The 25,407-nt window shown below is 31.5% G+C and overlaps 1 protein-coding gene across 3 annotated transcripts in view; it reads right to left on the bottom strand.

Moving 5' to 3' along the window:
• Positions 1 to 25,407, bottom strand: part of Hr4 (nuclear hormone receptor 4) — an 82,222-nt gene that overhangs the window by 13,895 nt on the left and 42,920 nt on the right. For 2 of the 3 annotated variants that reach the window (XM_085192579.1, XM_085192577.1), the window contains one exon: positions 3,761 to 3,865. In XM_085192579.1, the coding sequence (XP_085048705.1) occupies positions 3,761 to 3,860 (100 nt within the window). In that variant the 5' untranslated portion in view covers positions 3,861 to 3,865. Of the gene's footprint in view, positions 1 to 3,760; positions 3,866 to 11,017; positions 11,267 to 25,407 lie in introns of all 3 variants that reach the window. The other variant, XM_085192578.1, reaches the window with a different exon arrangement.

The following is a 25,407-nucleotide window of genomic DNA, read 5'->3' as shown; positions in this document are numbered from 1 at the left end:
CTAGCCTAGTGATGCAATTGGTGGTACTGAAATCCTGAGTTAGGAAAGTTCGCTTCGTAGATAACTATTGGTTTTGAATGCCGCTTATTATATACCGATAGATGTTGTATAATTTTCTAGATAAGTAATGCTGTTTAAAATAGTAATAGTGTCTTATTGAATAACCTTAAATATATTTCATAAATTTTAATTCGTAGTATAAGAGGAAGCTTTCGACGCCAAACAATAATAAAGGCGGTTATGCAATTTGCAATTCTTTCAATAGTTGATCTTTTCGATCGGTGCAAGCGAAGGTCGCGTGCGGTCAGCGACCGAACGGAACTAGGTCACACCCTCGCCCATCCCGCTACCTCCACCGGCCTCCCCCGGCCTCGTCGAGCGCCACGTGTCGATGCGCCGACTTGCGAGCGGCCTGTCTATATAATACTCCACGGAAAATGTTATATAAATAGACAAAATCGATTGTACTTCTTCATAATGTTATTTTCATTTTGAACTATTTTTGAATTCCACTTGTTAATTGTAGTGTCTATGATAATTGAAATGCAAACAACTCTAATGTCTATGTATTAAATGGTTGGCTTTTATTTTAATTTTCATTTAAGTCATCTTTATTTTTTATTTTTTAATTTCCTTTCAAAATAGATGTACTAACTCGTTAAGTAAATTTTTAGTTTATTTAAGTCTAGTCTATTTTATTATATTTTAGTCTAAATCAATCATTACATAAACTATAAAGTGTAATAAATTTCAACAACAGTAAATCACAAGCACGTTGAAATACCGTCTCGTCAGCGAATGCATGTACAGTACTGAGTACCGCACGCGAGGGTGCGTCACGTCACGTCACGTCGGGTGCGTTCGTCACGCCGCGTCACGCCCCTCGCATCACTCCAACGTCATTGGAATTTTATCGAGATTCACGCAAACGTGGAAATGATGACACACCATGCCGTTTAGTTTGTATATTTTCTACAATTGATTGTAAGTGATAATTGTTTTTATTTTAATTTCCCGCTTTGTCAAGATAAAGGGCAGCGTTGAATTCCGCCACTTAACACATTGGTTCGAATTCGGACGGAGTATCTTATCACATTTCTTTTCCTTTCTTTCTCTACCCTCCATAAGTGGAATACCTTTCCTCTACCCCCGTAAAGGACAGTTGTATTTGTCCCCTAGTTGTCCCAAAACCAAGAGTAAGATTCCACTGTAACGCGACGGTTGTGGGTTCGATCTCCACTCGAGCAAGTGGAATATTTATTTACGTTTATGTTTCCATTTCTTCGCTCTGGTGTCGAGGCAAGGCGCGGCGTTGAATTCTGCCACTCAACACGCAATGCCTCCAGAATTCGGCACAAAATGGGTAACGGAGTGTCTCAACACTAGGTTCCCTCTGCTTACCCTACTGTGTGCGGGATACAGCGTGAAGCTGATTTTATTCTATTAATAAATTCAATGGCTATCCTTGCCTCTTTTGATGCATTTGTTACACTTTTGTACTCACAACGCGGACTTCAAGTCAAATAACAATAGAAATCTTTCATAGTTTCATTTTTCACAGGGTCAAGTAATTAACGCAATTACTTTCTATTTTCAATTTTTAAGTACATTCCGATCATTCTAGCTTTGTTAATGTTGAAGCTTTTTTATTATTATTTTTAATAGTAATAAAATATTTTTTAAAGGCCGTCATGGCCCAGGGACGTAATTATTATTTATTGATATATTCATCGCTCTGGCACCAAGGCAAAAGCACAGCGTTTAGTTCTGCCACTCAACACGCAATGACTCGAATAATTCGGTGAAAAGTAGAGAACAGTGTCTTAACACTAGTTTCCCTTTGCTGTTAAGTTGATAAAAATAATAGTACGTATATACGTAAATTACTTTTCGGAATTCGAAAAATAATTGTTGATATCGTCAAAAAAATATTTTTAAATGGCGACGATGTCCCTCCATCCTATAAAATAAACACGTCGTTGTGGAAAGTGACACAATGATTTATTCGACGTGACACTTTAATGTCCGCCATTAAGGAGTTAATTAAATTATGATTGTGATAATTATTTACGATTAGGCCGTTTTTGTATCTTTATTTATATATTTACCAAAGTAATAGGAAACTTTTTTTAGCCTCATGCAATATCACACACATTGCAGGGTAGCTAGAGGGAACCTAGGGACCTATTGTTAAGACACTCCGTTCCCATTAAGATAATTCCATTCTCCACTTTCTCCACCAAAAAAAATAGAATTAGTTTTATATTAATTCAAATGGTATTTCTAAAAATAAATACATCTAGAATATTTTCAGTAAAAGATAGCCTACTTATCTATCTTTGCCTATCTACTTTCTTTCTTTTACTCTACGCCGATACAATATGTAGAAATAATAAAAAAAATCATTCGTTCATATACAATCTTACAATGGCATTGGACTTGTTGAACCTGTATTTCGTATAATATGAGTTGAGTGAAAGTTAGCGAATTTTATACGACCCGTTTGGATTATACTTCGTTTGTTATTTAACTTTCGATTGATGTATAATATACATATTAATGGGTTGTGTAATACATGACATTGCATCTCTATGAATTTATTTATAGTATTGGAATGGCAGTTAAGTGATAATTACTTAAAATGATAGGTACATCTTTTTATTGCACGCTGTATGCCTCAAAAAGCGGGGTAGGCAGAGGGAACCTAGTGTGTGTGGGAACCTAATATATAAACCAAATTTCTATCGATTTTTCGAGATCGCGTGTTGAGCAGAGGAACTCAACGCCGGGTTGTGTTTTCGATCCCCACTCGAGGAAGTGAAATATTTATTTTCGTTTATATTTCTATTTCTTGGCTCAGGTGTCATCAAAGCCTTCAGAATTCGGCGGAAATAGGGGAACGGAGTGTTTTAACACTAGGTTATTTCCGCCTACCCTGCTATGTGCGGGATAAACCGTGAAGCTGATTTATTATAAATTATTTTTTTTATACCATTTTTTCATTATTAAGGTGATACTGTCTCTTTTACTTTATAGCAAATAGATGTAATAACATCTGAACAGAATGCGATTACAACATTCGAATTCACTATCGCATTCGAAAGTGATAAAGCGCACAGTAATCGGCGACTGGTTTGGAATAATAAATTAATGTTCCTGACCTTACACTAAAATAAAATGATCGTTAAAGAGGAAAAAGTCTTTTTTTTTATTAATTCTGGTAATATATTTTTTGGTTTTATATAAAAAAATATGTTTAAATAACTGTATTTTCAGTTTTATTTTTAGTGAAAGTGAGTCCGTTAATGATATTGTCGACAAGTCATTGTCAGGTTCAATTTTAACAATGTTTATTGAATATTTTTTAAAGTTTACGGGCCCATAGTGTCTAATTATTTCATAGTAATAGTATTTTTTTTATTTTTAATAATTATTTTTTAATAAACTTTTATGTCGGTTAATATTTTGTTTTACTTAGTAAAGCTTAATTGTACCCTATAATGTCAGTAAAGTAAGTATTAGTAATATTTATGTAAGTATAATACATCATTCATAACTGACATAAGGCACTTAGCGATTATAACTACTGGTTTGATCTTTTTCGACGTAATACATGGCCGTGTGTTGGTTCTTCAAATATATTTAAGTATATTTGCATGAATTAGACATACTGTTAGTTTTACTACTTTTTTCTAATATATTATTACTAATATATAATAATAATATATATAAAATCATAATAATATTAAAATTAACTTACCATCGCTACTACATCGGGAGTCAACTTTCCGCCTCTTTAGTTTGAGGTCTTGGAACAGACTCATGTTGTCCAGGTCACACGGGCCGCGGCTGAGTGTCATTATTCCTTTGGACAAAAGAAAATAACATTTAAAAAAAAATAATAATAAATAACTTCTTTTAATAATAATTTAGACGTAAATACTTAGTTTACCAATAACATAAAATATGTTAAAAAAATATAATTTTATTGATAAATAATTAGCAACAAGATTATATTAAAATGCACTCACTGCATCCCGGAGGCATATTAGGTCGAGGTACAAAGAACGGCCCCGTAATTATAAGATGATTATTATCCATGTGAAACATAATATACTAAATTATGTAAACTTTATTAATAAAACTGGTAAAATATATTATTTAAAAATATATTTTGGCAGTCACAATAATTTCAGTGAGTTCCATATTGCATATCGTTTGCTCCTAAGTAGAGACGTAAAGAGAAAGCCTATTTATTCCTATTTCATTTGATAAGACCAATTTTACGACTGCATTATCACTGTTATTTTCATGGAGCATAACCTTCCACGTCAGCCAATTCTCAATGACATCACTATACACGGTCCGAACAATGACGTTAACGTTATTTTTCTTTTTATTGCTATGAAAGAAATGATTTAATTGGAAATTTAACACGGAATCGCTACTGGCATATATAATTTTAAAAGCAAGTATTAAAATTGTTTTTAGAATACCATAGTTCAAGTCTCATATAAAGTATAAGTAAAAAGTTTATTAGTATTAAAATTATAGTTAGTTTCTTCGAGCTTCACGATATATACCTTTTAATTTCGTTCATTATATATCTATGTATATTACCAGTGCAGTCAAATTATATGTGAATAAATTAGATCTCTGAACATTTTTAAAAGTAAGATAGTTAATTTTAATATATTATTTGCATATGTAAAAAAATATTTCTAATTATTTATATTTAGAATTTAATAACAAGGAAATGAATAGGTATTAATAAATTTTCCAGACAACGATAAAGGTCAAAGTGAATCAAAGCCTCAAATAGATTTAATATTGCATATTAGTTAACTATAGATATTGCGTTTTATTTTATACCAATACATATAAAAAATATATTTGTTTAGCTTTACGCTGGGTAGACAGAGGGAATCTAATGGAAAATGGGGAAATTGTGTTTCCCATTTTTTGAGGAACTCTGGAGGCATATAATATCTATATGTCCATAATATATTACATCTGTTATGTCCTTTACGTATTGTCATATATCACAGTTAATTGTTTAATAAAAATATAATAATTTAAAAAGAAAAGAAAACTGTGATTAGTGCGGATTTTTCCATTAGCTATCTATATTGTTTATAAAATGAATATGAACATATTCTTTTAATATCTATTTGGATGTAATTTTTTTTATATTTTTTAATTATTGTTTTTTAAATATTTAGTCTGTGCTCTCAATATTCTGTCTTTAACAAAAGTAAAATACAATATCTAATACCTCAAACGAGACTGGTAATCTTCCATAGAACCGAATTGTCGAATGTATCAAAACCACGTGTAAAAAACCAATGTGGCTATTGTTTTTTATTTAATGCTTTTATATAACGATATGACTTCTTACCTAAGAACTATAGGATACCTAAAACTATTGCGTATATGCTGAGTGACGTATTACGAATGTGTGTGTGTGTTTGTGAGTGTGTGTGAATCATCAAAGTCATCGACGTCATTCAATTTCTATGTGCGGTTTCCGTCATTGTGACCAATATCGATGCACGCACTATAATTACTACTATTATTACAGTTCCTCGACCTTGGCGGCCGTTTTGTTTTCTTGTCTCTTTGTGCTAGTGAACTTGAGACGTTCATAAATGTATGTCGTTCAGTGAATTAATATAGGGATTTGCTTGTGAAATGTTAAATGTGTATTGTATGCTGAGTTGGTGGTGGTGCCATTAGTGGTAGATGGTTGGAAATACGAATAAATTATTTATTGTATTCAAAGCTTTGTAGGACTTGAAGCCGAAATTCTGCTACAGGTCCGTTGACAGATTGCTGCTATACCTAATATTTTGTATACTTTGAAATTCAAATATAAATTTAAAAATAACTTTTTTCATTTATTATTTTCAGTTTATAAGTAAACAGCGTGAGTAACGACGTAAATAAAACAGAGTTAAATTATTGGTCTAAGAGATTTTTTGCAGGTTTTGCAAATTTAATACTAAATCGTTAGAATCATATGTGCCTATCAATGCCTTTACGTATTTACAACTCCCAACAACCACTTACAAAGAAAAATAATTTTTAACCGACTTCTGTGAGAAAAGGAGGTTATCAATTCAATTCAAAAGGTGTTTTTAACTACAAAAGTTTTACTTAATTTTACAAAAGTACACCTACGTAGTATTTATATGAATTTGACGTTATCACGACCTAAATGTTACGGTGTTGTTGCTATACCCACGAGCTTATCAGCACTAGGCTACTATATATTTTTTTGTTCAATTGATTTACGTATGTTTTACGTTGCGCATGACGTAAAATTTTTACGGTGGAAATTGCATTATCGGTTATATACATAAAAAAAAAGATTGACTCATACGACAATATCGTAATAATAAGCTATATGTTTAGCATTTGATTTTAGTTAACTAATTTTAAAAAGATTTTTAGACTTATTTAATTTTAAAGTATCTTTTTTTTTATGTATGGAAATATAATCAAAAACATACATTCAGAGATTTCAATTTATATAAAAAAAACATAACTAGACAATATAATCGTTCATAAATTACATAAATTTACGTTTATTCCGTTTTAAGTAATTCACAATGAAAACGAACGACGAGAGTGACTAAAAAACTAATTTTGGGTTCTTTACGTAGTGAACTCTAATGCCCGTATTTATAAATCACTCTCAAGCTTGAGATAGATCTTGAAATGAAAACAGCATCTTAAGATCGAATTAGAAATACGGGCTTATATGTAAGTGCAACGTTCATACAAAGATAAACTAGTTCTAAAATAAAATGAACGTGTCAAAGACCTTGATAATGGCATATTTTAAATGAATTGAATAAAATATTTTGCGGCAGTATGTCGCTTCTTTTGCGTCGTAGCACGAGGTCGACGTAAAACTTCCGTAAAGTTTATAGGAAATATCTATGTATTGTAAACAACATAATATAATTTTATGATTTTTTTTAATAAAATGATATCCATATATATTTTGGCTTAATTAGTTTTATTAAACATTAAAATTACATTTATTATGGCCGATAAAGCGCGGTGTTGAGTTCCGCCACCCAACACGCAATGCTTCCAAAATTCGGCGGAAAGAAGAGAACGGAGTGTCTTAACACTAGTGCAGTGCGGAATACAGAGTGAAGATGATTTATTATGGCAGTTTAATTTAAAATTAAAGTAAAGTATTTTTTTTATTATTAAAGTAGTAGCATCATTATTATACAGTAGTGCTAGTAACAGTTCATGCTATTTATTGCTTTAATAAGAAAATATATTAAATAGGAACCAAAGATAAGTATATTTTTAAAGGTACTCTTACAAAATTAATATTAATTGTAACCTCGACAGTATCACGTAGCTCGGACAAAGAACTGTTTGAACTTGAACCTAAGTAAACATAAAGGAAGTTATTTGTTCAACTTAAACTCTAATCCAATGTTTGGTACAGTTCATACAGTTCATATTGTGTACGATATAAAAAAATATTTATGTTATAATTAACGTAAAAGTAAACATTACTTACTTTTTTTCTTTATTTGATGTCAGAACTAAAATATAAGCATTTGATTTATGTAGCTGCATAATACTAACGATTTAAGAATAAAAATTAATTTTTAAAAGAATATTTTGATAATCTAGATTCTAGACTAGGCAGAGGGAACCTAGTGTTGAGACACTTCACTTCCCACAAACATATGAAAATATGAATTATTTTATTACCTCAGGTGGGAATCGAACTCATAACCTGCCACATGTACAGCCACACACGAGTGTAGTTTAATTTTTTTTTTTTAATTTTATAATTCATTGATACTGTAGTTTTGGTGGAAATGCAAGCCTTCTACACGTTTACGTAGATTCTAAAAGAGCCGGCACTAGGAAGTACTGCGTCCTCTGCCATGGTCATCTTATCTCCATTTCAACACACGAACGCTTGCCGTCCATAGCTAATTAAGATTTTTAATATAAAATATATTTCTATACTAATTTAAGATTGATTTTTAAAAAGTAGAATGATAAATATTTCTGTTGATATAAAACTTTGCGGAAATTTCATCATATTTTTTTCTTCCTTAAGCTAATTACATATTATTGTTTTCTTAGCATTACGCTATATCTTTCATGTAAGGTAGGCAGAAGGAACACAGTGTTAAAACACTCCGTTTCCTTAATTCAATCCCCCTGAGTGGAAATTGAACCCCAACCTCGCGTTTACAGTCCACGCTTGTGCCTTTGCGGCACAACGGCCTTTATATAAATATTTTAAGCTGAATTTTATAAGTAGGTACTTATTAAGAATTTTTTATAGTAAATAACAGATCTTGAAAGCTGCGGAAGTGTTAATAAAATGTGACAATTTTTATTGTAAAGAACAAAAGGGCATTTATGTACCTACTTCAGTTGACACTAATATTTAAGTACCGGAATTATCGAATATGAAACCTTGAAAAAATATAATTTTAAAATATATAAATATTTAAAATAAAAATATCACATATGTGTACTTCTTTTTGACTAATAAATATAGAAGTGGTCTAAAGTGGGCAGTAGGAAGTGTAAGTGGTTCCGGTTGCAATGTCAGTGCCGATGCGAGGTCGCCGGCTGACTTAACAGCCGTGATCCGTCTTGAATTTACTACCTGATTTTTTTTTAAAAGAAATACAAAAGTAAAACTAGATTAGTATTTATTAATTTGAGCTAAAATCTATAATTTACAAGTGTCATTCTCATAATCGTTGCTCGTTGAGAAGAAGGCTTGAAATTTAAGAATTTTCTCGAGTGAGAATAGAACTTACAACCCATTGCGTTAACATTCAAACGTTAGTGCCCCTGAACCACGACTGGCTTTAAGTAAAGTTTTGAATTTGATTTAAAATATATGTCTATGTAACGTTAAATTATAGAAAAAAATAACTATAAAATGCTTATAATACGTTAGTTACATAACAAAATAAAAAACAAATTAATTAAAAATATAAACTATTATTTCTTAAACAATTACAAAGTACTGTTGCCAAAAAAAAACCGATATAATTAAAAAATATATATATATAAAGTTATAAATAGATTTATTTTAACCATAGCTAAAAGAAAAAGATGTTTACATAAACAAGCTGGTGTAATGATCTTAAGCAGGATTTCGGCGTCGGTTGCGACTTAGCCTTCGTCTTACACCTTGACATTCAGAGAGCACGATCGTTCAGCCATTCTATTTAATACTATACACTTCCGATCTATTGACTTCCTATTTCATATATTATGTTATATAAAACCTCATTTGATGGAATCTCGAAGATATATAAACTTCCGGGTACTAAATATGCATATTGATATAACGTTACTTTGCTTAGATAAATGTATTTAAAGAATTATTATCAAATTGTTGTGCGTTCGATTTCCACTTGAGGAAATAAAATATTTACTTAAATTTATATTTTTATTAATTTCTTCGCTCTGGTGTAGAGTTCCACCACTCAAAATTCAACGAAAAATGGAGAACGGAGTGCCTTAACACTATGTTCCCTCTGCCTACTCTGCTGTATGCGGGATACAGCGTGAAGCTGATAAAAAATAACCACCCAAATTTAAATACAACCATCATCCTCCCACTACAATGTTTTGAAAGGAAGCAGTGACATTGGGTACCTTTTCGCTTTCACCGCATTGGAAAGTGAACGTTAAAAATGTATTTTGGCAACGGCAAATGCCGTGAGGCCGTCGACCCCATCGAGTCATAGACCATAAACAAAGGGCGGCCATATAATGAAAGTAAGAGTGCCATAGACTAATAGCGCACTAATGGCGGTTGAACGTACCTACTTGAAATTTTAATATTCATGCGATAAAAATGGTATAGGTTTAGTTTTTATTCTTAATTTAAAAGTGGGAACATTGAGTTTTAACACTAGCGTGAAGCTTTTTTTTTATTTCAATTTATGTAATATTAATGACTGCTTTAAGTTTCGTATGCGCCAATCCTTATAAAAACACGTTCGTGATTCACGAGAGGATTCGGGAATGTCATGGTTAGCATAAAACACTGTTGGCTTTTGTTTTGCAATGTACGCAGGTTTAATATTAATATTATTTCAGAATAAATCGCTTGCCCAATAAGACATTGAACGAATTGCTTAATTCGGCTTATTAGTTCTGTAGAGATATATAAAGTTATTGTATTAAGGAGCCTTTATGATTAAATACAATTATATGTCTGTTTTAGTAAAATTTTTAAATTAAAAATAGAATAGAATAAAATATTGTCATTTTGTTTTAATTATAAATAAAAAATACAATTCCTTTATCCAAAGCTATAAGGAAGTTTAGTTGACTAAATATCGTCTGTTTATAATTTTGATGTGACATAAAATAAAATATAGCTTTTTTTTATTAATATAGAATTAATATAGTTTATTTGTGTTTAATTTTTTTTACCAAATGAGAGCCTTACAGAATGATTCTATATCAATTAAACTTGCCATTTCTAAAGTAAGAGTGAAGAAGAGTACCTATTAAAATTAAATTAACTCTAAACCTACTTTTAACAACATTTTTTATATGAATTAAAATTAAAAAATATGTCAAGTTTATTCTTAAACATAATTATTATAGTTTTGTATATTTTAAACTACAATTTTTTAGTATCAATATAAATAATACAATTTAGCTTATAAAACAGTTTTTTGAAGATTTCCTATATTATTTTATTTTAAAGTAATAAAATAGTTCATGAGAAACGCTTATAAGTCTAAGTTCGTAGCTCACGTAGCCATGCTACGACACACGAGCTACGAACGCCTGATGCGCTTATTGTAAATCTTGTTAACCGATTTCTTTTTCTGATAAATTTTAATAAAATTTATATTTAATTTTAATTTTTTATATTTATTTAGAATTAGTTAATTAATAGTTAAAGGAAAATATATGACATGTTTCACAAATTGTAAATTTTATAAAGTATATTTTTTTTCGATGCACTTTATAAAATACTCACCCATTGTTGAGGTCATCGTCTGTAGTTGCAGTGCATGCGCGGAGGCGTCGAGCGCCTCGGACCCCAGGTTGTCGCCAGCCGACAGTTTGCCTAGCGCACCAACACGCACATCACACGAAGTTCCACGAGTTACAATATTCAAATATCACTATTTTAATTTACGTCTTCGAAAATTTCTGGAAACACCAACTTTTCGCATACTTTTCCAACGCAGCACTTTGCACGTTCAGCACGCGGCCGGCGCACTTCCTGCGGAACGAGCACGTAAGGGTTGCGCGCGCGCAGCTTCGAATCGTTTCGCGGTCGCGCTCTCTGAACCTCTCGATTCGGCAAAATCACGATAACTACTGCGCGCGAATGTTGTCATGTCGAAATTCGAAACACTTTCACCTAAATATTCGAGACGCGGGCGTCGCTCTCGGCGCTCACGCACACACCGCCCGCACCACTCTGCCAGCGCTCAATTACGTACGCTGTAAAAATTGCGTCAGTGTTTTTCGTCGACCTTACATTCGTGGAGTGAACCGCCGAAATATAGTTATCTCTGTCGCTCACTCATTGACCGTTACACCAAATATTTTTTGTTTCGTTTTTTTTTATCTGACAGCTCGGCTCGAGGACGAGCGTGTGAGTGTGCGGATTTCGATAGCGGGGTCGTTGAACTGACGAAAGGGATTTCGTTAAAACTCAGCAGTGAATTTTCTTTCAGTGTTAGGATGAGTTGCAGTAATAGCACGCATAGCGGTCCGGTGGAGGGGAACTAGTCACCGACGACGCGAATGTAGGTCAGCGGCATGCGCACGCGCTGTTCCTCATGACCGCTTCACACAAATATGTTGGCGTGATATGTTAAACGAATTTTTACGTTATGACCAGTCAGTCATTACATCCTTATAATTGAATGTCTTCAAAATCAATTTTACGATATATATATAAATTACTTTCGCACCCACCATCTCAATCTATTGGCTTTTAGACAAATTTGGAATTTAGATTATATAATTTATTGTAAAACATTACATCGTTTTTGGTCACAAAAAGAAACAAGATATGGAAGATTTTATTAATAAATTTGCCAAATAATTTAAAATACATGCAACCCAAATAAACCAACGCTTTTGTCTAAAAGGTTAGGCGGGCCGATGGCACAATTCGGTGTTGGGTTACACTAAAAGAGAGTTCATTCGCTCCGGCCGCTATGCGTGAATATCTAGATTACTGATTCATTGTGTTAACAATGAACCGTCAATACACAGGTGTGTCGTCTTTCATTAATTTATTATTTAAATAATTAACTTATTCAAGTTATTTTTATATTAATTGTAAGTTCATTTTTACTTTATATATTTGTATTATTTATTTTATTTCAATATGGATAAAAATAAATTAGCTTCACGCTCTATCCCGCAGTAGGGTAGGAAGAGGGACCCAAGTGTTAAGGCACTTCGTTCCCCACTTTCCAAGCGAAGAAATTATAATTCATTCCCTCGAGTGGGGATCGAACTCACAACCATCGTGTTAGTCAAACCCTATAGTGCCCTAAATAAATTACTTATACTTGCATCAAAAGTGATAAAAAAAGCAGCATTTTTCCAAAGGTTATTATTAAAAATAAACAATAGCCGATGTAGCCATCGACAGCATGCGTCGCATACGCCGACAGTCAGGTAGGGTATATTTAGCCAGGAACGGCTCATGGAAACTGGGTTAACTATTCTTCTGTACAAAAACATGTATTGACGCACTGTACCGGCCTGTTTAAATAATAGGTGAAAATGATATGGCTAACCCCATTTGAATATTCACAAACAGGAAGTGATATTAAATTATTTAATATATTTTAACCCGATATTGTTTTAGCTTATTTCGGTTGACAGCAGCTTGAAATGAGTTCTTCTGTAATATTTCTACATACTAATTACATTATAAATTTTCAAATTCAAAATATTCTTTATTCAAATAAACTATAAAAGCACTTTTGAATTGTCGAATGTACATGTCAACAAAAAGCTACCACCGGTTCGGAAGGCAGTTCTGCTGAGAAGAGCCGGCCAGAAACTCAACAGTTGCTCTTTTCAAAGTCAATGGTATATTTTACTATTACATTAGCTGGCAGCTATCCTGCCTGACATTCAATAGACATTAATTCCATACGTGTTTATCCTCTAAATATTCTTGAAGAGAACAAACAGAACAGGAGAAAAAACAGAATGTATAAGAACTCATTAGAGTGATAATGAGAAAAGAAAATAAATCGGTTTTTTTTTGTATTTTACACAAAAAATAAAGTCAAATCAATATTTCCGTATATTATAGAAGCAATTTTTAAAAAAATCATAAGTAATATAAATTGTCCAGTTGAGTATTTCTTTATTAATTTAATTTAATATAAAAAAATTATAAACAAGTTGAACGACCTACCTTACATGAATTTTGATGATCTACATTTGCAGATATCTAAATTAGAGTACTAAGGTCGTTGCCTGATAGTGGCTGATATCGTTTTTAGTCTAAAATATTGTTAAAAAAATAAATGATAAATATTATATATAGAAAAATGTACCGTAGGTAGTTCTCTCCAGCATTCTCTTTAAAGGTTATAGATTAAATCAGCGAATTAGTTTTAAGCATAAAAGTGGAAAAGAAGAAAAATATTTTTTTGCTTAAAATTTGAGTCGAAGTGACGTCTTCTAGCGATAATCCACATTTGACGATATAAATGTGAACGACCTCACAATTTTGTGCATGAATAAACAACAATTAATAATTAAAGTACAACCTATGATATTCACATATTTCTATTTATCAGATTAATTTTTAGATAACAATATATCAATTAAACAGGACAATAAGATAATAATTTAGAAATTTTACAATTATTATTGAAAAATAAAAATTTTAACTAAATGGACCGGAAAATTTAATTTCCTGCTGAATTCTTTAGGCATTACGTGTTGAGCAAAGGAACATAACACTGCGCATTGCCTCGACACCAGAGCGAAAAAAAAAAAATTAAAAATTTCCTCGAGTGGGAATCAAACCCGCAACCTGTCACACCCCTGCGCCATAACTGGTCTCAAAAACTATGCATACTGTATATAGAGGTCTAGGAGGAAGAAGTGGTAGGTAATTGGTACCAGCACCTAATGGTGATCAGCTAGTCTAGAAGCCATTGTGTCAAATTTTGAAAGTGAAAGAATGCTCATAGAATATACAATAAACAATAGTTAGATGTCAATGACATACATAAAGCGCTATTGTAAAACTGTTGAATTTGGTGTACCGAGCACCGTGGGCTGTCATTAATACTGACGAAATGTGGTATTACAATTCATTTTATTTTATCTTTCTGTCTATTGAAAAGAAAACTGCTATATTTTAATGAATTACTCAGTTTATTAAATTCTATTTGGTATTTGTATATTATTGGTCGTCTCTGAGGTTATAGGTTCAATTCCCATTTGGGGAAATTGGTACAAGGCCTATCACTTACATGCAATATATACATAATACATATATGTTGTAAATAGAATTGGGCTAATAAGCTTGCCATTAGTTTATAAGTAATAAATAATTAGTAATATTCAACGTCTTTAGGATTATTAATGAATATAGTCATTTATAAAATGACAATAACAGTATTATAATGTAGAAAAATATGTATGTACGTAGAAAAAATATTCTAAATGTAAATCAACAAAATATTTAATAGATTGTTATGCACCGATCATTTTCATTATGTATGTGCCGACACGGCACATTTCTCATTATATAACCGTACGGCCGGCAACCAAAGTGTACCCCAGCTCGGTTGCCTAGTTTCACAATGCTCATCCACAAGTCGTTTTCACTTTTTCGCTGTCAAGAACGCGTGAACGATAAACAAACTAACGTTTTGGCCGCCATTTCTCGTTAACTTCAAAACAACGTAACTACCATTACATATCAATAAATAATAGATTTTAAATCTATTATTTTAGAGTCTATATCTTATGAGCAACTAACCGCAACCTACGATGAGGTTCCTATATAATTTGCAGCTCCTATCGAGCTAGAAGGTTGTTTGTTCGCGAACTCTATACTGTAAATTCAACCGTATGTAAAGGTAGTACTATCGCAATTATATTCGTTATATACGTTTTTATCACTTTTATCAACACGTACCAAATGTGGTTGTAGAAACGTCGAGGCTGGTCATTGACCTTTTTTGGCACATATGCTAACGAAACAAAAGACTATAGTTTTAATAGAGACATTAGGACCTTGATATGCAATTGTTATGTATTGCAATTGGAATGATGAAAATATTTCTTTCTGCTACTATTTAATAATTATGTTAATTTGTTATTATTTTCTAAATAAAATTTTATAAAAGATAATAGAGATGCTAGTTGATATCACAGAATCAATTACGTTTCTTCAGTAAACGACATTTTCTCAAATCAAATATCTAAGTAAATATCAACCAGAAACATAAATAAAAGAATAATTCTTTAAGAAAAAGCTGTAATTATAATAGTTAAGTTATTGCACGATTTGCTGTGAAAGATTTTGGCCCGTTCTGCGAAATGTTTAAAACAGAAGCATTGTTTTGGGAGAACTGCTCGCTCGTCATAATAGCGGTTGCAAAGTCTGACATTGCCTCTCACTGGCACACGTAACCATATACGAGTGAGTAGTTACGCAAAAGGTCTTTACCCTTGTTTTTTTTAGGACAACTTTATTAATAATATAATTTATAGTATATTATTATTAGCACGTGCTGTGCAATCATTCAATTTAAAAAGAAGTATCTTCAAATCACCTTTCAATTTGAATTGCCAAAGCTTTTAGCATGCACCTACCGAATTAACAACTCTGGCACATTTCGACACAACTACGAACAGTTTCTTAGATTGTAATCAAGGAGTAGTTAATTTTGAATGAAATAAAAAAATATATATTACTAAGACTATAGTAAAAGTCAACACAAAACTGATTGAGTAGAGCGCTAAATTATTTTTGTTAAATTTCATATCTACGAAATGCGTTAGTAATAATAACGAAGATAGATTATTTTTTTTTAGCTTCACACTGTATCCGGCAAGTAGCAGGTTATACATAGTGTTAAGACACTCCGCTCATCTCTTTATAGATCATCATAAATAGCTTTATCATGATATTCTTGTTTAAATTATTTTAAACATTAATTTATAGGTTTTTCCTATTATTTAATAAAGTATACTCCTTAACTCGTGTGTTCTTACTTTCGTAAATTGCCAGTGCATCTTTGCGTAAGCATTACAATGTCATAGTTATGTAAATCTTGAGATTTGCAGCCAAATTGGGGACTTTCCTCTTCGCTATCGATTTAAAATTCTATACACACTCGTGTTACGTATAAATCGCTGAAACTATATTATAATTTCGTGACGCAATTCTCAATTTTTATGAATAAATGCATTCTTTTCTAATTGTTTTTTATAAGTTATCTTAAAAGTAAAAACATATTCATTGTTCAGATTGGGAAAAGAATAAAATTTATGAATTTACTTAAAAAAATTAGTCTCAAGAAATTTAAGATTTTTTTAAGTAAAATTTTCTTCTCAAGGAGTCTAGAGTGTTGCAGAAGAAGAAGTATTTATTAGGTTTCTACACAATATTGCCAATAGCATTTTTGTTTTTATTAAGTATAAATAAGTATCACAATATAATACGAAACATTACTCATAATAATGTTCTTATTAAGCACACGAGTCAACAGGTAACACCCAACTAAAATACAGAAAACAAAACAAGTCGTTACAACGAAATGGACGCGACGAAACATTATTTTGTCAAAATGCCATCACAATCCGAACAAATGTGGAGACTGGAGACACTGTTTAATAGCGTATTCCAAAAACTGTCTTCATTATTAATGCGGCTGTTTTTCTAAAAAGTCATTGCCAATAAAAATCACGTGAACAATTATTTACAAAAATATATAAAAAACAAGAAATTAGCAAAGATTTTTTGGAATTCACATGTGCTAAAGAAAGATTTGATACATGCTTTTAATTTAACTTGAAACTTTCTTAAGATTTTGTTAAGAGAGTGTAAACACTACATATAAGAGTATCACGCGACCGCCACAGTAACACAGCGCTAAAGAAACCGAGGAAAACGCCTTCCGGGGTGAACGGCCGTGTTGCGCAAAAGGTGGCGTAACATGTGCGCGTGCGCAACCACTGACGTCTAGTGGAATCGTTATAGTGCCTTATTGATTTTTTTTTATTTAACACTACACAATATTTGAGGCCGTCGTGATACAGGTGGACGAGGGTACGACTGTAACTGTTGCGGGTTCAATCCCCACTCAAGGGAATTAATTATTATTAATTAATATTTTCATTTCTTCGCTCTGGCTCTAAAGCAAAAATCCGGTGTTGAGTTTTAACACTGAACACGTAATGCCTCAAAACAGTTCGGTGGAAAATGGGAAACGGAGTGTTTTAACACTATGTTCTCTCTGCCTACCCTACTGTGTACGGGATACAGCGTGAAGCTTTGATTTGATTTGTTTTTTAATAAATTAAATGCGTTGATCGTATAAATTAAACGTTTCATCTCCACTATATTTCACTTTTTTTATGTACTTACGTGTTTTTTAAATTTGAATGTCTGCCAAAATGCAATAAAAACTACCAACAAACACGATGTTAAATTAGCATAATTTTTTATCATTATTTTTGCAGTGTAGTAGATGACGAAATGGAATTTAATTCCTAGGTCAAGGTTCGACTTCTCTTCGAAATGGGAAAATTGCCACATATCAATGACCTTAACTCGTAGTGCGGCGAGTCTGCGTGTTTCGCAACGAAAACGATTTAAATAAGTATTCTATAAGAACTAATGTTCTAAACATGTGTTTTTAAAACAAAAAACTCTAAGAAAATAGAAGAATTTTATGTATTTAAGTACTTTTTACTTCGAAATTATCGGAGATTTTGATAAAGCTAGTTCAATCTATTTAACTTTGTTTATGATTTTTTAAATAAAATTAAACTAAAAATAGTATATAATTTTTTCTTGCTTTTGTACTTTAGTGTATATAATAAAATATAGTCAACATTAAATAACATTGTTTTGTCATTTTTAAACCAAAACCAATGAAAGATAATGGAAAGTTAGTTATACAACGTCCACCTGAGCCGTGAAAGGCACACGCGTTTTTAATGTCAGATACCGTGGTCAAGGTTTTAAGTTTTGACTTCTTGCTTCACACGATCACTTTTTGTTCTATATTAAATACACCCACTAAGTATATAATTGAATGTGAAAAATATATATATTTTTTAATAATAGCAGCAATTAAAAGGATAATTCAGAACTTCCAAAAATTTAAAGGCAAATAATAAATATAAAAACAATAGAGCCAATTCAAGCGCAGGCAGGTTGGCGCGACAGCTTGTAGGTTCGATTTCCACCCAACAAAATTAAATATTTAATACATATTTTCGTTTCTTTGCTCAATACAAATTTAAACAAAAATACAAAAAAAATAAAGAAAGTTCAACAAATATAAACTACAGTAATAAAGCAGCGTATAGATAAAAGCTTCAATGGAAAGCGAAAGTTTTGCCGGTCTAGTGAAGAACGGTGCAAGCGGGACGGGGCAACGTGCGCGCGCGCAACGGTACTTCTCGTAAGCAACGGTTACGGTACTGTGTGTAAGGTAGGAATGTTCTACGAGTGGGTAGGTTTTTTTTGCTATATTTTTATATTTATTTAGTATAGAATTATATGTAATTAAGATAAAGGTGTCGTTTTTTTTATTAGTTTCATGCAAATAGTATTATTTAGGTAGACGGAGGGAATCTGGGAACATACTGTTACGACATTCCCATTGAGACACTTCCGGATTTTGGAGGCGTTTGTGTTGAGTCGCGAATCTCGACGCCTCTGTCGTTTTTTTTCTTTATTTTGAATAATTTATGTAAAATTTTTGATAAGATGTCCATCCCATATTAATTACTTGTAACGTAAACATTGGAACGTCTAATTTATATATTTCAAAACTTGTTTTATATTAATTGTACATAATTAAAACACATGAGTTCACAGGAAATAACCAATTTTTTAATAAAAAAAATAACATAAGATCTTTTTGAAAAGTGAGAGTGATGATGACTTGCTTAGAAGAATTGCTATGTAAGCGCTCGTTAGAGGCACTCGACGTAAGACGGGTTTTTATAATATAACGATATAGTATAATAATTTATTTAGAACCAGTATCAGTTGTTTTTCTTAATTTTGTTTCCTGTTACTGCAATGTTTACAAACATCTATTTGATAGAGGTTAATTATTACAATGTTAAATAACACAAAGAACAGATTATTTCTGTTTTTTTAGTTGTTATACTGGTATGTAATAATATTGTATATTATATACTAGGCAAGTCATCGTATAGGGGCTTAACATGTGATTGTAAGCGTGACAGGTTTTGGATTCGATTCCCACTCGAGGAAATTAAATATTTAACATTTTCATTTCTTCGCCGCGTCGAGGGAAAGTTACTCTAGAATTCAGAGGAAAGTGGGGAACGGAAGAGTCTTAATAGGAACGGAGTGTCTCAACACTAGGTTGAAACGTTCCGTCTACCTACACTGCTATCTGCAGAAAATAGCGGGAAGCTAAAAAAAATATTGTATATAATTTATATTATGTTCTTATCGGAAATATCGCGGTTAAGACAAATCCTACTGAAATTATGAATAATTATTACGTACTTTCACTTTCCTTGTCAATTGAGGCCTATAAGGAGTTCCTTCATACAACAGGTATCTTATAAACATCAACAAGTACCTACACTTAGAGTATATATATATATATATTATAAGCAAAGACTGGTTACATCACCTGAGTTGGGCTGACGCATCATTCGAGCGAAAGGTCATTCTATTTGTATTATTTGCATTCACTTTCCATAATATATTTGGTTAAAAATGAATTCAGTTTCAAGATCGTTCACCTTTCATCACACGTTATATTTTAGTTAACGTATTTATATTTCGTTTTTATATGGACAAGTTTAAGAAAGCGCTGTCTGCTCGCAAGTTAAAGCGATTAAAAGTTGTGATTTAAGAATACTGTAAATGAAATATATTATTTTACAGTTGTTGCTGATATTTTGTTATTTTTAGACATAATAAAAATATTTCATATAATAAAATCAAATGAAACTACCATTTTCATTTTTTTTTCGTTTCAAGGCAGACTTAGGCTAATTTTTAGCATTGTCTATTAAAAACGAAATGTTTATATGAAAAATAATAAAACCAGCAAAAATGTACTATTATGTCTTTAAATATTATTAAATAACATATTTATTTATTAATCTAACAACAACCAGTAGATCCTTGTAAACGAGAGGAAAACTAGTATTAGATGAATGTCCGTGACTCCAGTACATTATCGTAAAGGTTCAGAAGCAAGGCCGCATCGGCTGCGCTGCGTGGGAAATCCATTGCCCTTATGAACGTTATTACTAAAAACTTCTAACAATAATTTCTAGAATTATCTAAATATTCATATAAAATAGTGAAGTTTATGTTAATATGTTTAATACTTTTTTGTTTCACGCGGTATCCCGCATATAGATGGGTAAGCACGGGGAACTAATGTTAAGACATTGTTTTCCTATTAAGACACTTCCGTTTCCCATTTCTCGCCGAATTCTTGAGGCGTTGCGTGTTAAGTAGTAGAATTCAACGCCTCTTGCCTCTTTGCCTCGTCGCCAACCAGAACGAGGAAATGAAAATAGTAAATTTATAATAGAAAATAGTAAAGAAAATATTTAATGCTACTTAAATATTAAAATAATTTGTTTAAAATTGTCATTTTGAGGCTAGTCGTGGCGCAGGGGCACAAGTGTCACTCAACAAGGTATGCCTCCAAAATTCGCCAGAAAATGGGGAACGGAATGAATGTCTTAACACTACGTTCCCTCTGCCTACCCTGCTATGTGTAAAATATAGCGCAAAGCTGATTTAATTTAAATTTAAAATTATTTTAAAATTCATATACAGACCCTACATATTATATGTGTATATGTACATACATACTACCAATCACGAATTTCCATTTGATTCTTATCATGTAAACCTCTCTTGTCAATCAATAATTACTGGAGAGCCTTCTGAAAGGCCAACTAATGTAGCTTTACCACGAAAAATCGTATCATCCATTAAGTATTTATTAAAAATTTTGATTCAATTGTATCTATATATATAAAATCGAAAGGTCACTCACTCATCACGAAATCTCAGAAATTACATGTGCTAGGAATCTCAAATTTTGCATAGGAGTTACTTATAGGACGTAGGTGCTCGCTAAGACGGGAATTTGCAATATTCGATTTCTAAGGGGTTGTTTTTGGGGTCGAAAGTATGTATGAAACTTCGTTACTACAAATGCTAGGAGTCTCAAATTTTGCATAGACGTCACTAGGACGTAGTCATGGAGATAGAAATTAATATTAACATTATTCACGCGGGTGAAACCGCGAGCGAGCCGCTAGTTAAGTATATTTAGATATGCAATTAATTTTCTAATATATTCTAATATATTATATGCCAAATATATATAATATATTATTATAGCAGTTTTTTTCTTTGTTTTTTGACGCAGTTTTTGCGGTTTTTCAAGTTATTTTCGCTTACTTAATAAAGTGTTAATTATTAAGTTAAAATTAAATAAGTACAAATATTGCAAATACGAACGAATTCATTAAAATAAAGTATGATATAAACTGCTGGTATCACATCACTCTTTTTATAAGTCGGTGTGGTGTTGGATGACGATTTTATGAGTATATCATCATTGACCCTAATTTAAAGACGACTCCCGCACTAAAGCTATCTAAACTAAAGTTATGTCTATACAAACGGGACAGACAATATAAATATATATAAATATATTTTTTTACACATAAATGATTATTTTTAGCATGAACATACTTGAAAAATTATATTTATAAACAATTTAATTGCCGTAAATAAAAAATACCGTAAAATTAAATAAAATGCCGTAAAATAAAATAAAATAGTAAATTTAAATATAACACTTTTTCCAATTTAAAATAATTAAATAATATTAGAATTTTTAATTTTATTAATATTTGTCAACTAGCTAGTATGCAGAGTACAGTTCTAGTATGTACTATAATGTATTGTATCTCGAAACTGGGTCGTCCGTCATCCCATAGGCGTTATGTAATAGTATCAATTTTCAACGATAGTTAAAATAAATGTAGGGGAAATTATATGTTTTTCTATTACTTCATATATGTTTTTGTCAAAACTGTTGTTAAAATTATTTTATTTTGATAAAAGATCCTATTTTTATTAGATATACTAAATAAACTATTATAAAAATATATATGTTAAGATTCTAGAGTCAATTGCTGTTCTGGTACAATAAGCTAAATGTATGTTAATAATGGTTACAAAGAAAAAGAAAAATGATAATGTTTATATTTGAAATATGGGTGCTTCACCTGTCTGGTTAAACAAAGACCGGCGTTGGGTTTCCCCTAACAATCGCTCAACAAGAAACGTCTCTAGTTGACCAGAAAATGGAGAACGGTAAGTTTTTACTAAATATCCAAAGACGCTATTAATAATTAACTGCGATTAACTCAAAATGAAAAGAAGATTAAATTAGAACTTAAAGCGTAGACTGTTTGATAAATTTATTTAATGCGTTAAGTTAGTTACGTACACCACTTTTTTCAGCTTTTGCTTCATCCCATGAAAATCATCCCATAAAAGCATTAAATTTAGGTATAATTTTCTCAAGTGAAAATCGAACTCACAACCTCTCTCATTTACAACCATACGCATATGCCCCTAAGCAACCACTGACCTCTTATAAAACATTTTACCAGTACAATTGCACTTGCACACTTCATTTAGAATACAGAAGATCTAGAAACCCGTTACATATATGTATGTATCCGTTGCGTATATGAATATAATGAATTTTTCAAACTTGCAATGCTATTACGCATCTAGTAATATATACCTAGGTACAATGCGTCACCTTGCGAGCGGTTGTTGACGCATCTACGTTTTGTCCAAGCGACCTTACGGTACGTGTTAGACCAACTAATAACTATATACAACTCCTGTCCTGCTCGCTCTTATGGATTAATGGTGGACGTGAGTGAGATAAGAGATTATTAAATTGTCTGTATGTTCACCTTCGTTAAGGTAAAGTACGGACGGCGCTAACAAAAATGAAGGGCTTTCAGTTACTTTGAACGTTTGAAGGCAACCAGCATAGGTTGAACGAATGAACGCTTTATAAGTGACAGATGATGATTGTATCGTTTATTTTGAAAATTCATTTGTTTTTGTAAAATTAATAATAATATAATATATAAAATAATTACATTGATATTAATTAATTACGTAGGTTGCTAGGTGTATTACCATATTTATAACTCAAAAAGGAAAAACAGTTATTTTATGAAATTTATGGTAAAGTAATAATTTTACAAATTTATATATATGGCTTATTATATAGCTTATTTTGTTACTAACATAAACTTAATTTTCCTCAATTTTTTTATTTGTTATTAACCTTTAAGTTATAATTACTCGTGTTATGTATGTACAATAAACATTGCCCATATAATATGCAACGTACTCGCAACATCAAATAAAAACCTAAGGTCTCTAGGGCGGGCAGTAACTAGGGCTATTTCTCCTCATTTTCTGGCCCATTATTTTTTAGATAATTATTAAATTATTTAAAAATCTTCATTAGGAACCAAATTTTATTTATAATATAAAATGGACAAAATCAATTAAGATTTTCCGTCTAGATTTTGCCTTTATGTCTCCCAACTAATCGTAATTAAAACTACCTACTTATTAAAATTTAAATATTTTCTTTTTTTATAACTTCAAAAATAACTTCACCACCACTCAACACGCAATACCTCCAGAATTCGATGGAAAATGGAAAACGGAAATGTTTTAATGGAAACGTAGAGTTTTAACACTAAGTTCCCAGGTTCCCTCTACCTACTCTGCTTTGTCCGGAAACAAAGGTGCATACGTATAACTACAGTAAGTCTCGTCTAACTTACAATTTGCACGGCACTAGCGGTAACGGTATGACGTCATCTGCTTTGCATATCCTTTCTCTAACTTTCACTGTCCTTGAGCGCGTGAACCGCAGGGATTATTGAATAGGAAAATATTTACATCATAATATTGCATCTTATGGACGAATCGATATTTTATATAGAACTTCACAGTTCTCAGTTATTAATTATTTACTTATATTTATTAGTTTTTAGAAAACATTGGATATTTTTTTGTGAAATATGTATATTTATTTATTTATGTAGGTTCAATTAGATATTTTTAATTATTATTTGTTGATTTTATTTATTAACTAAAATAGTTACCGCAATGAAACAAAACCTATTACCGTTATTTACAATTAATTATACGACTTTTTGTTGAGATTTTTTGAAGATTTACTTTTTTTCTTATCTCAGTATTGAGATTTTATTGGAGCGCGAATATTATTTTATCACACGCTGTCAGTAGGATCTTATCCGTGAGAGCAGAGATGCTGACACAAATATATGATATTTAAGAGAAAGTTCCTTTTAAATGTTAAAAGAGAATGATTGACCCGCGGAGCTTTTGTACGCTCTTAATAGAATACAAGACTCAATTATCCATTTTTGTAATTGTTTTTTTTTCCAGCTTCACGCTGTATCCCGCACATAGCATTGTGGGCAGAGGGAACCTGGGAGCCTCAAGTTAAGACATAGATTTAGATTTTCGTGTCCCAATTTTCTGTTTTTTTTTAATTTGAAATAATTAATAAAAAAACAAAATTAAACATTTTATTAGCACAGGACAATATTTGTATCAACAACACGGCAAAAGCTTATCGCGTGTGTTTCCGCTTTATGATTTTTATCTGTTGTTTATTATAATTAATACTTCTACGCCAATAAATCGCTATAAAATGTCAATGATATGTTACATTCAATTTTTTTTTTAATGTAAATATCCTGTTATTATTCCATTATATTTATTAATCATGCCTTATAATTTAAACCACAAAGACTATATACATACAAAATTATGGCACAAAGGAAAAGAAAGGCTATTTGCGTTGAAAGATTTTTGGTATCAAAGTATATTTGTATAGCGCTATCTATAGAAACAGTGCAAGAGACAGGTTGCCCACAGATAACCCAAACTAAAACGCGAACACCGATATGATAAAGAGTTACGGACGTTGCTACAATCGCTAGATAAACATATAGGTCAGTGAACCGACCCACTTTCTGGCAACCCGTCCACGTTTTAGTCAAAAAATATACGCACTTACTGTT

The sequence above is a fragment of the Heliconius melpomene genome, chromosome 11 (genome assembly GCF_056956725.1).
Source record: "Heliconius melpomene rosina isolate 202511_hmr_F chromosome 11, ASM5695672v1, whole genome shotgun sequence".
Lineage (NCBI taxonomy): Eukaryota > Metazoa > Arthropoda > Insecta > Lepidoptera > Nymphalidae > Heliconius > Heliconius melpomene.
This window is presented reverse-complemented; position numbering and strand designations above follow the sequence as displayed.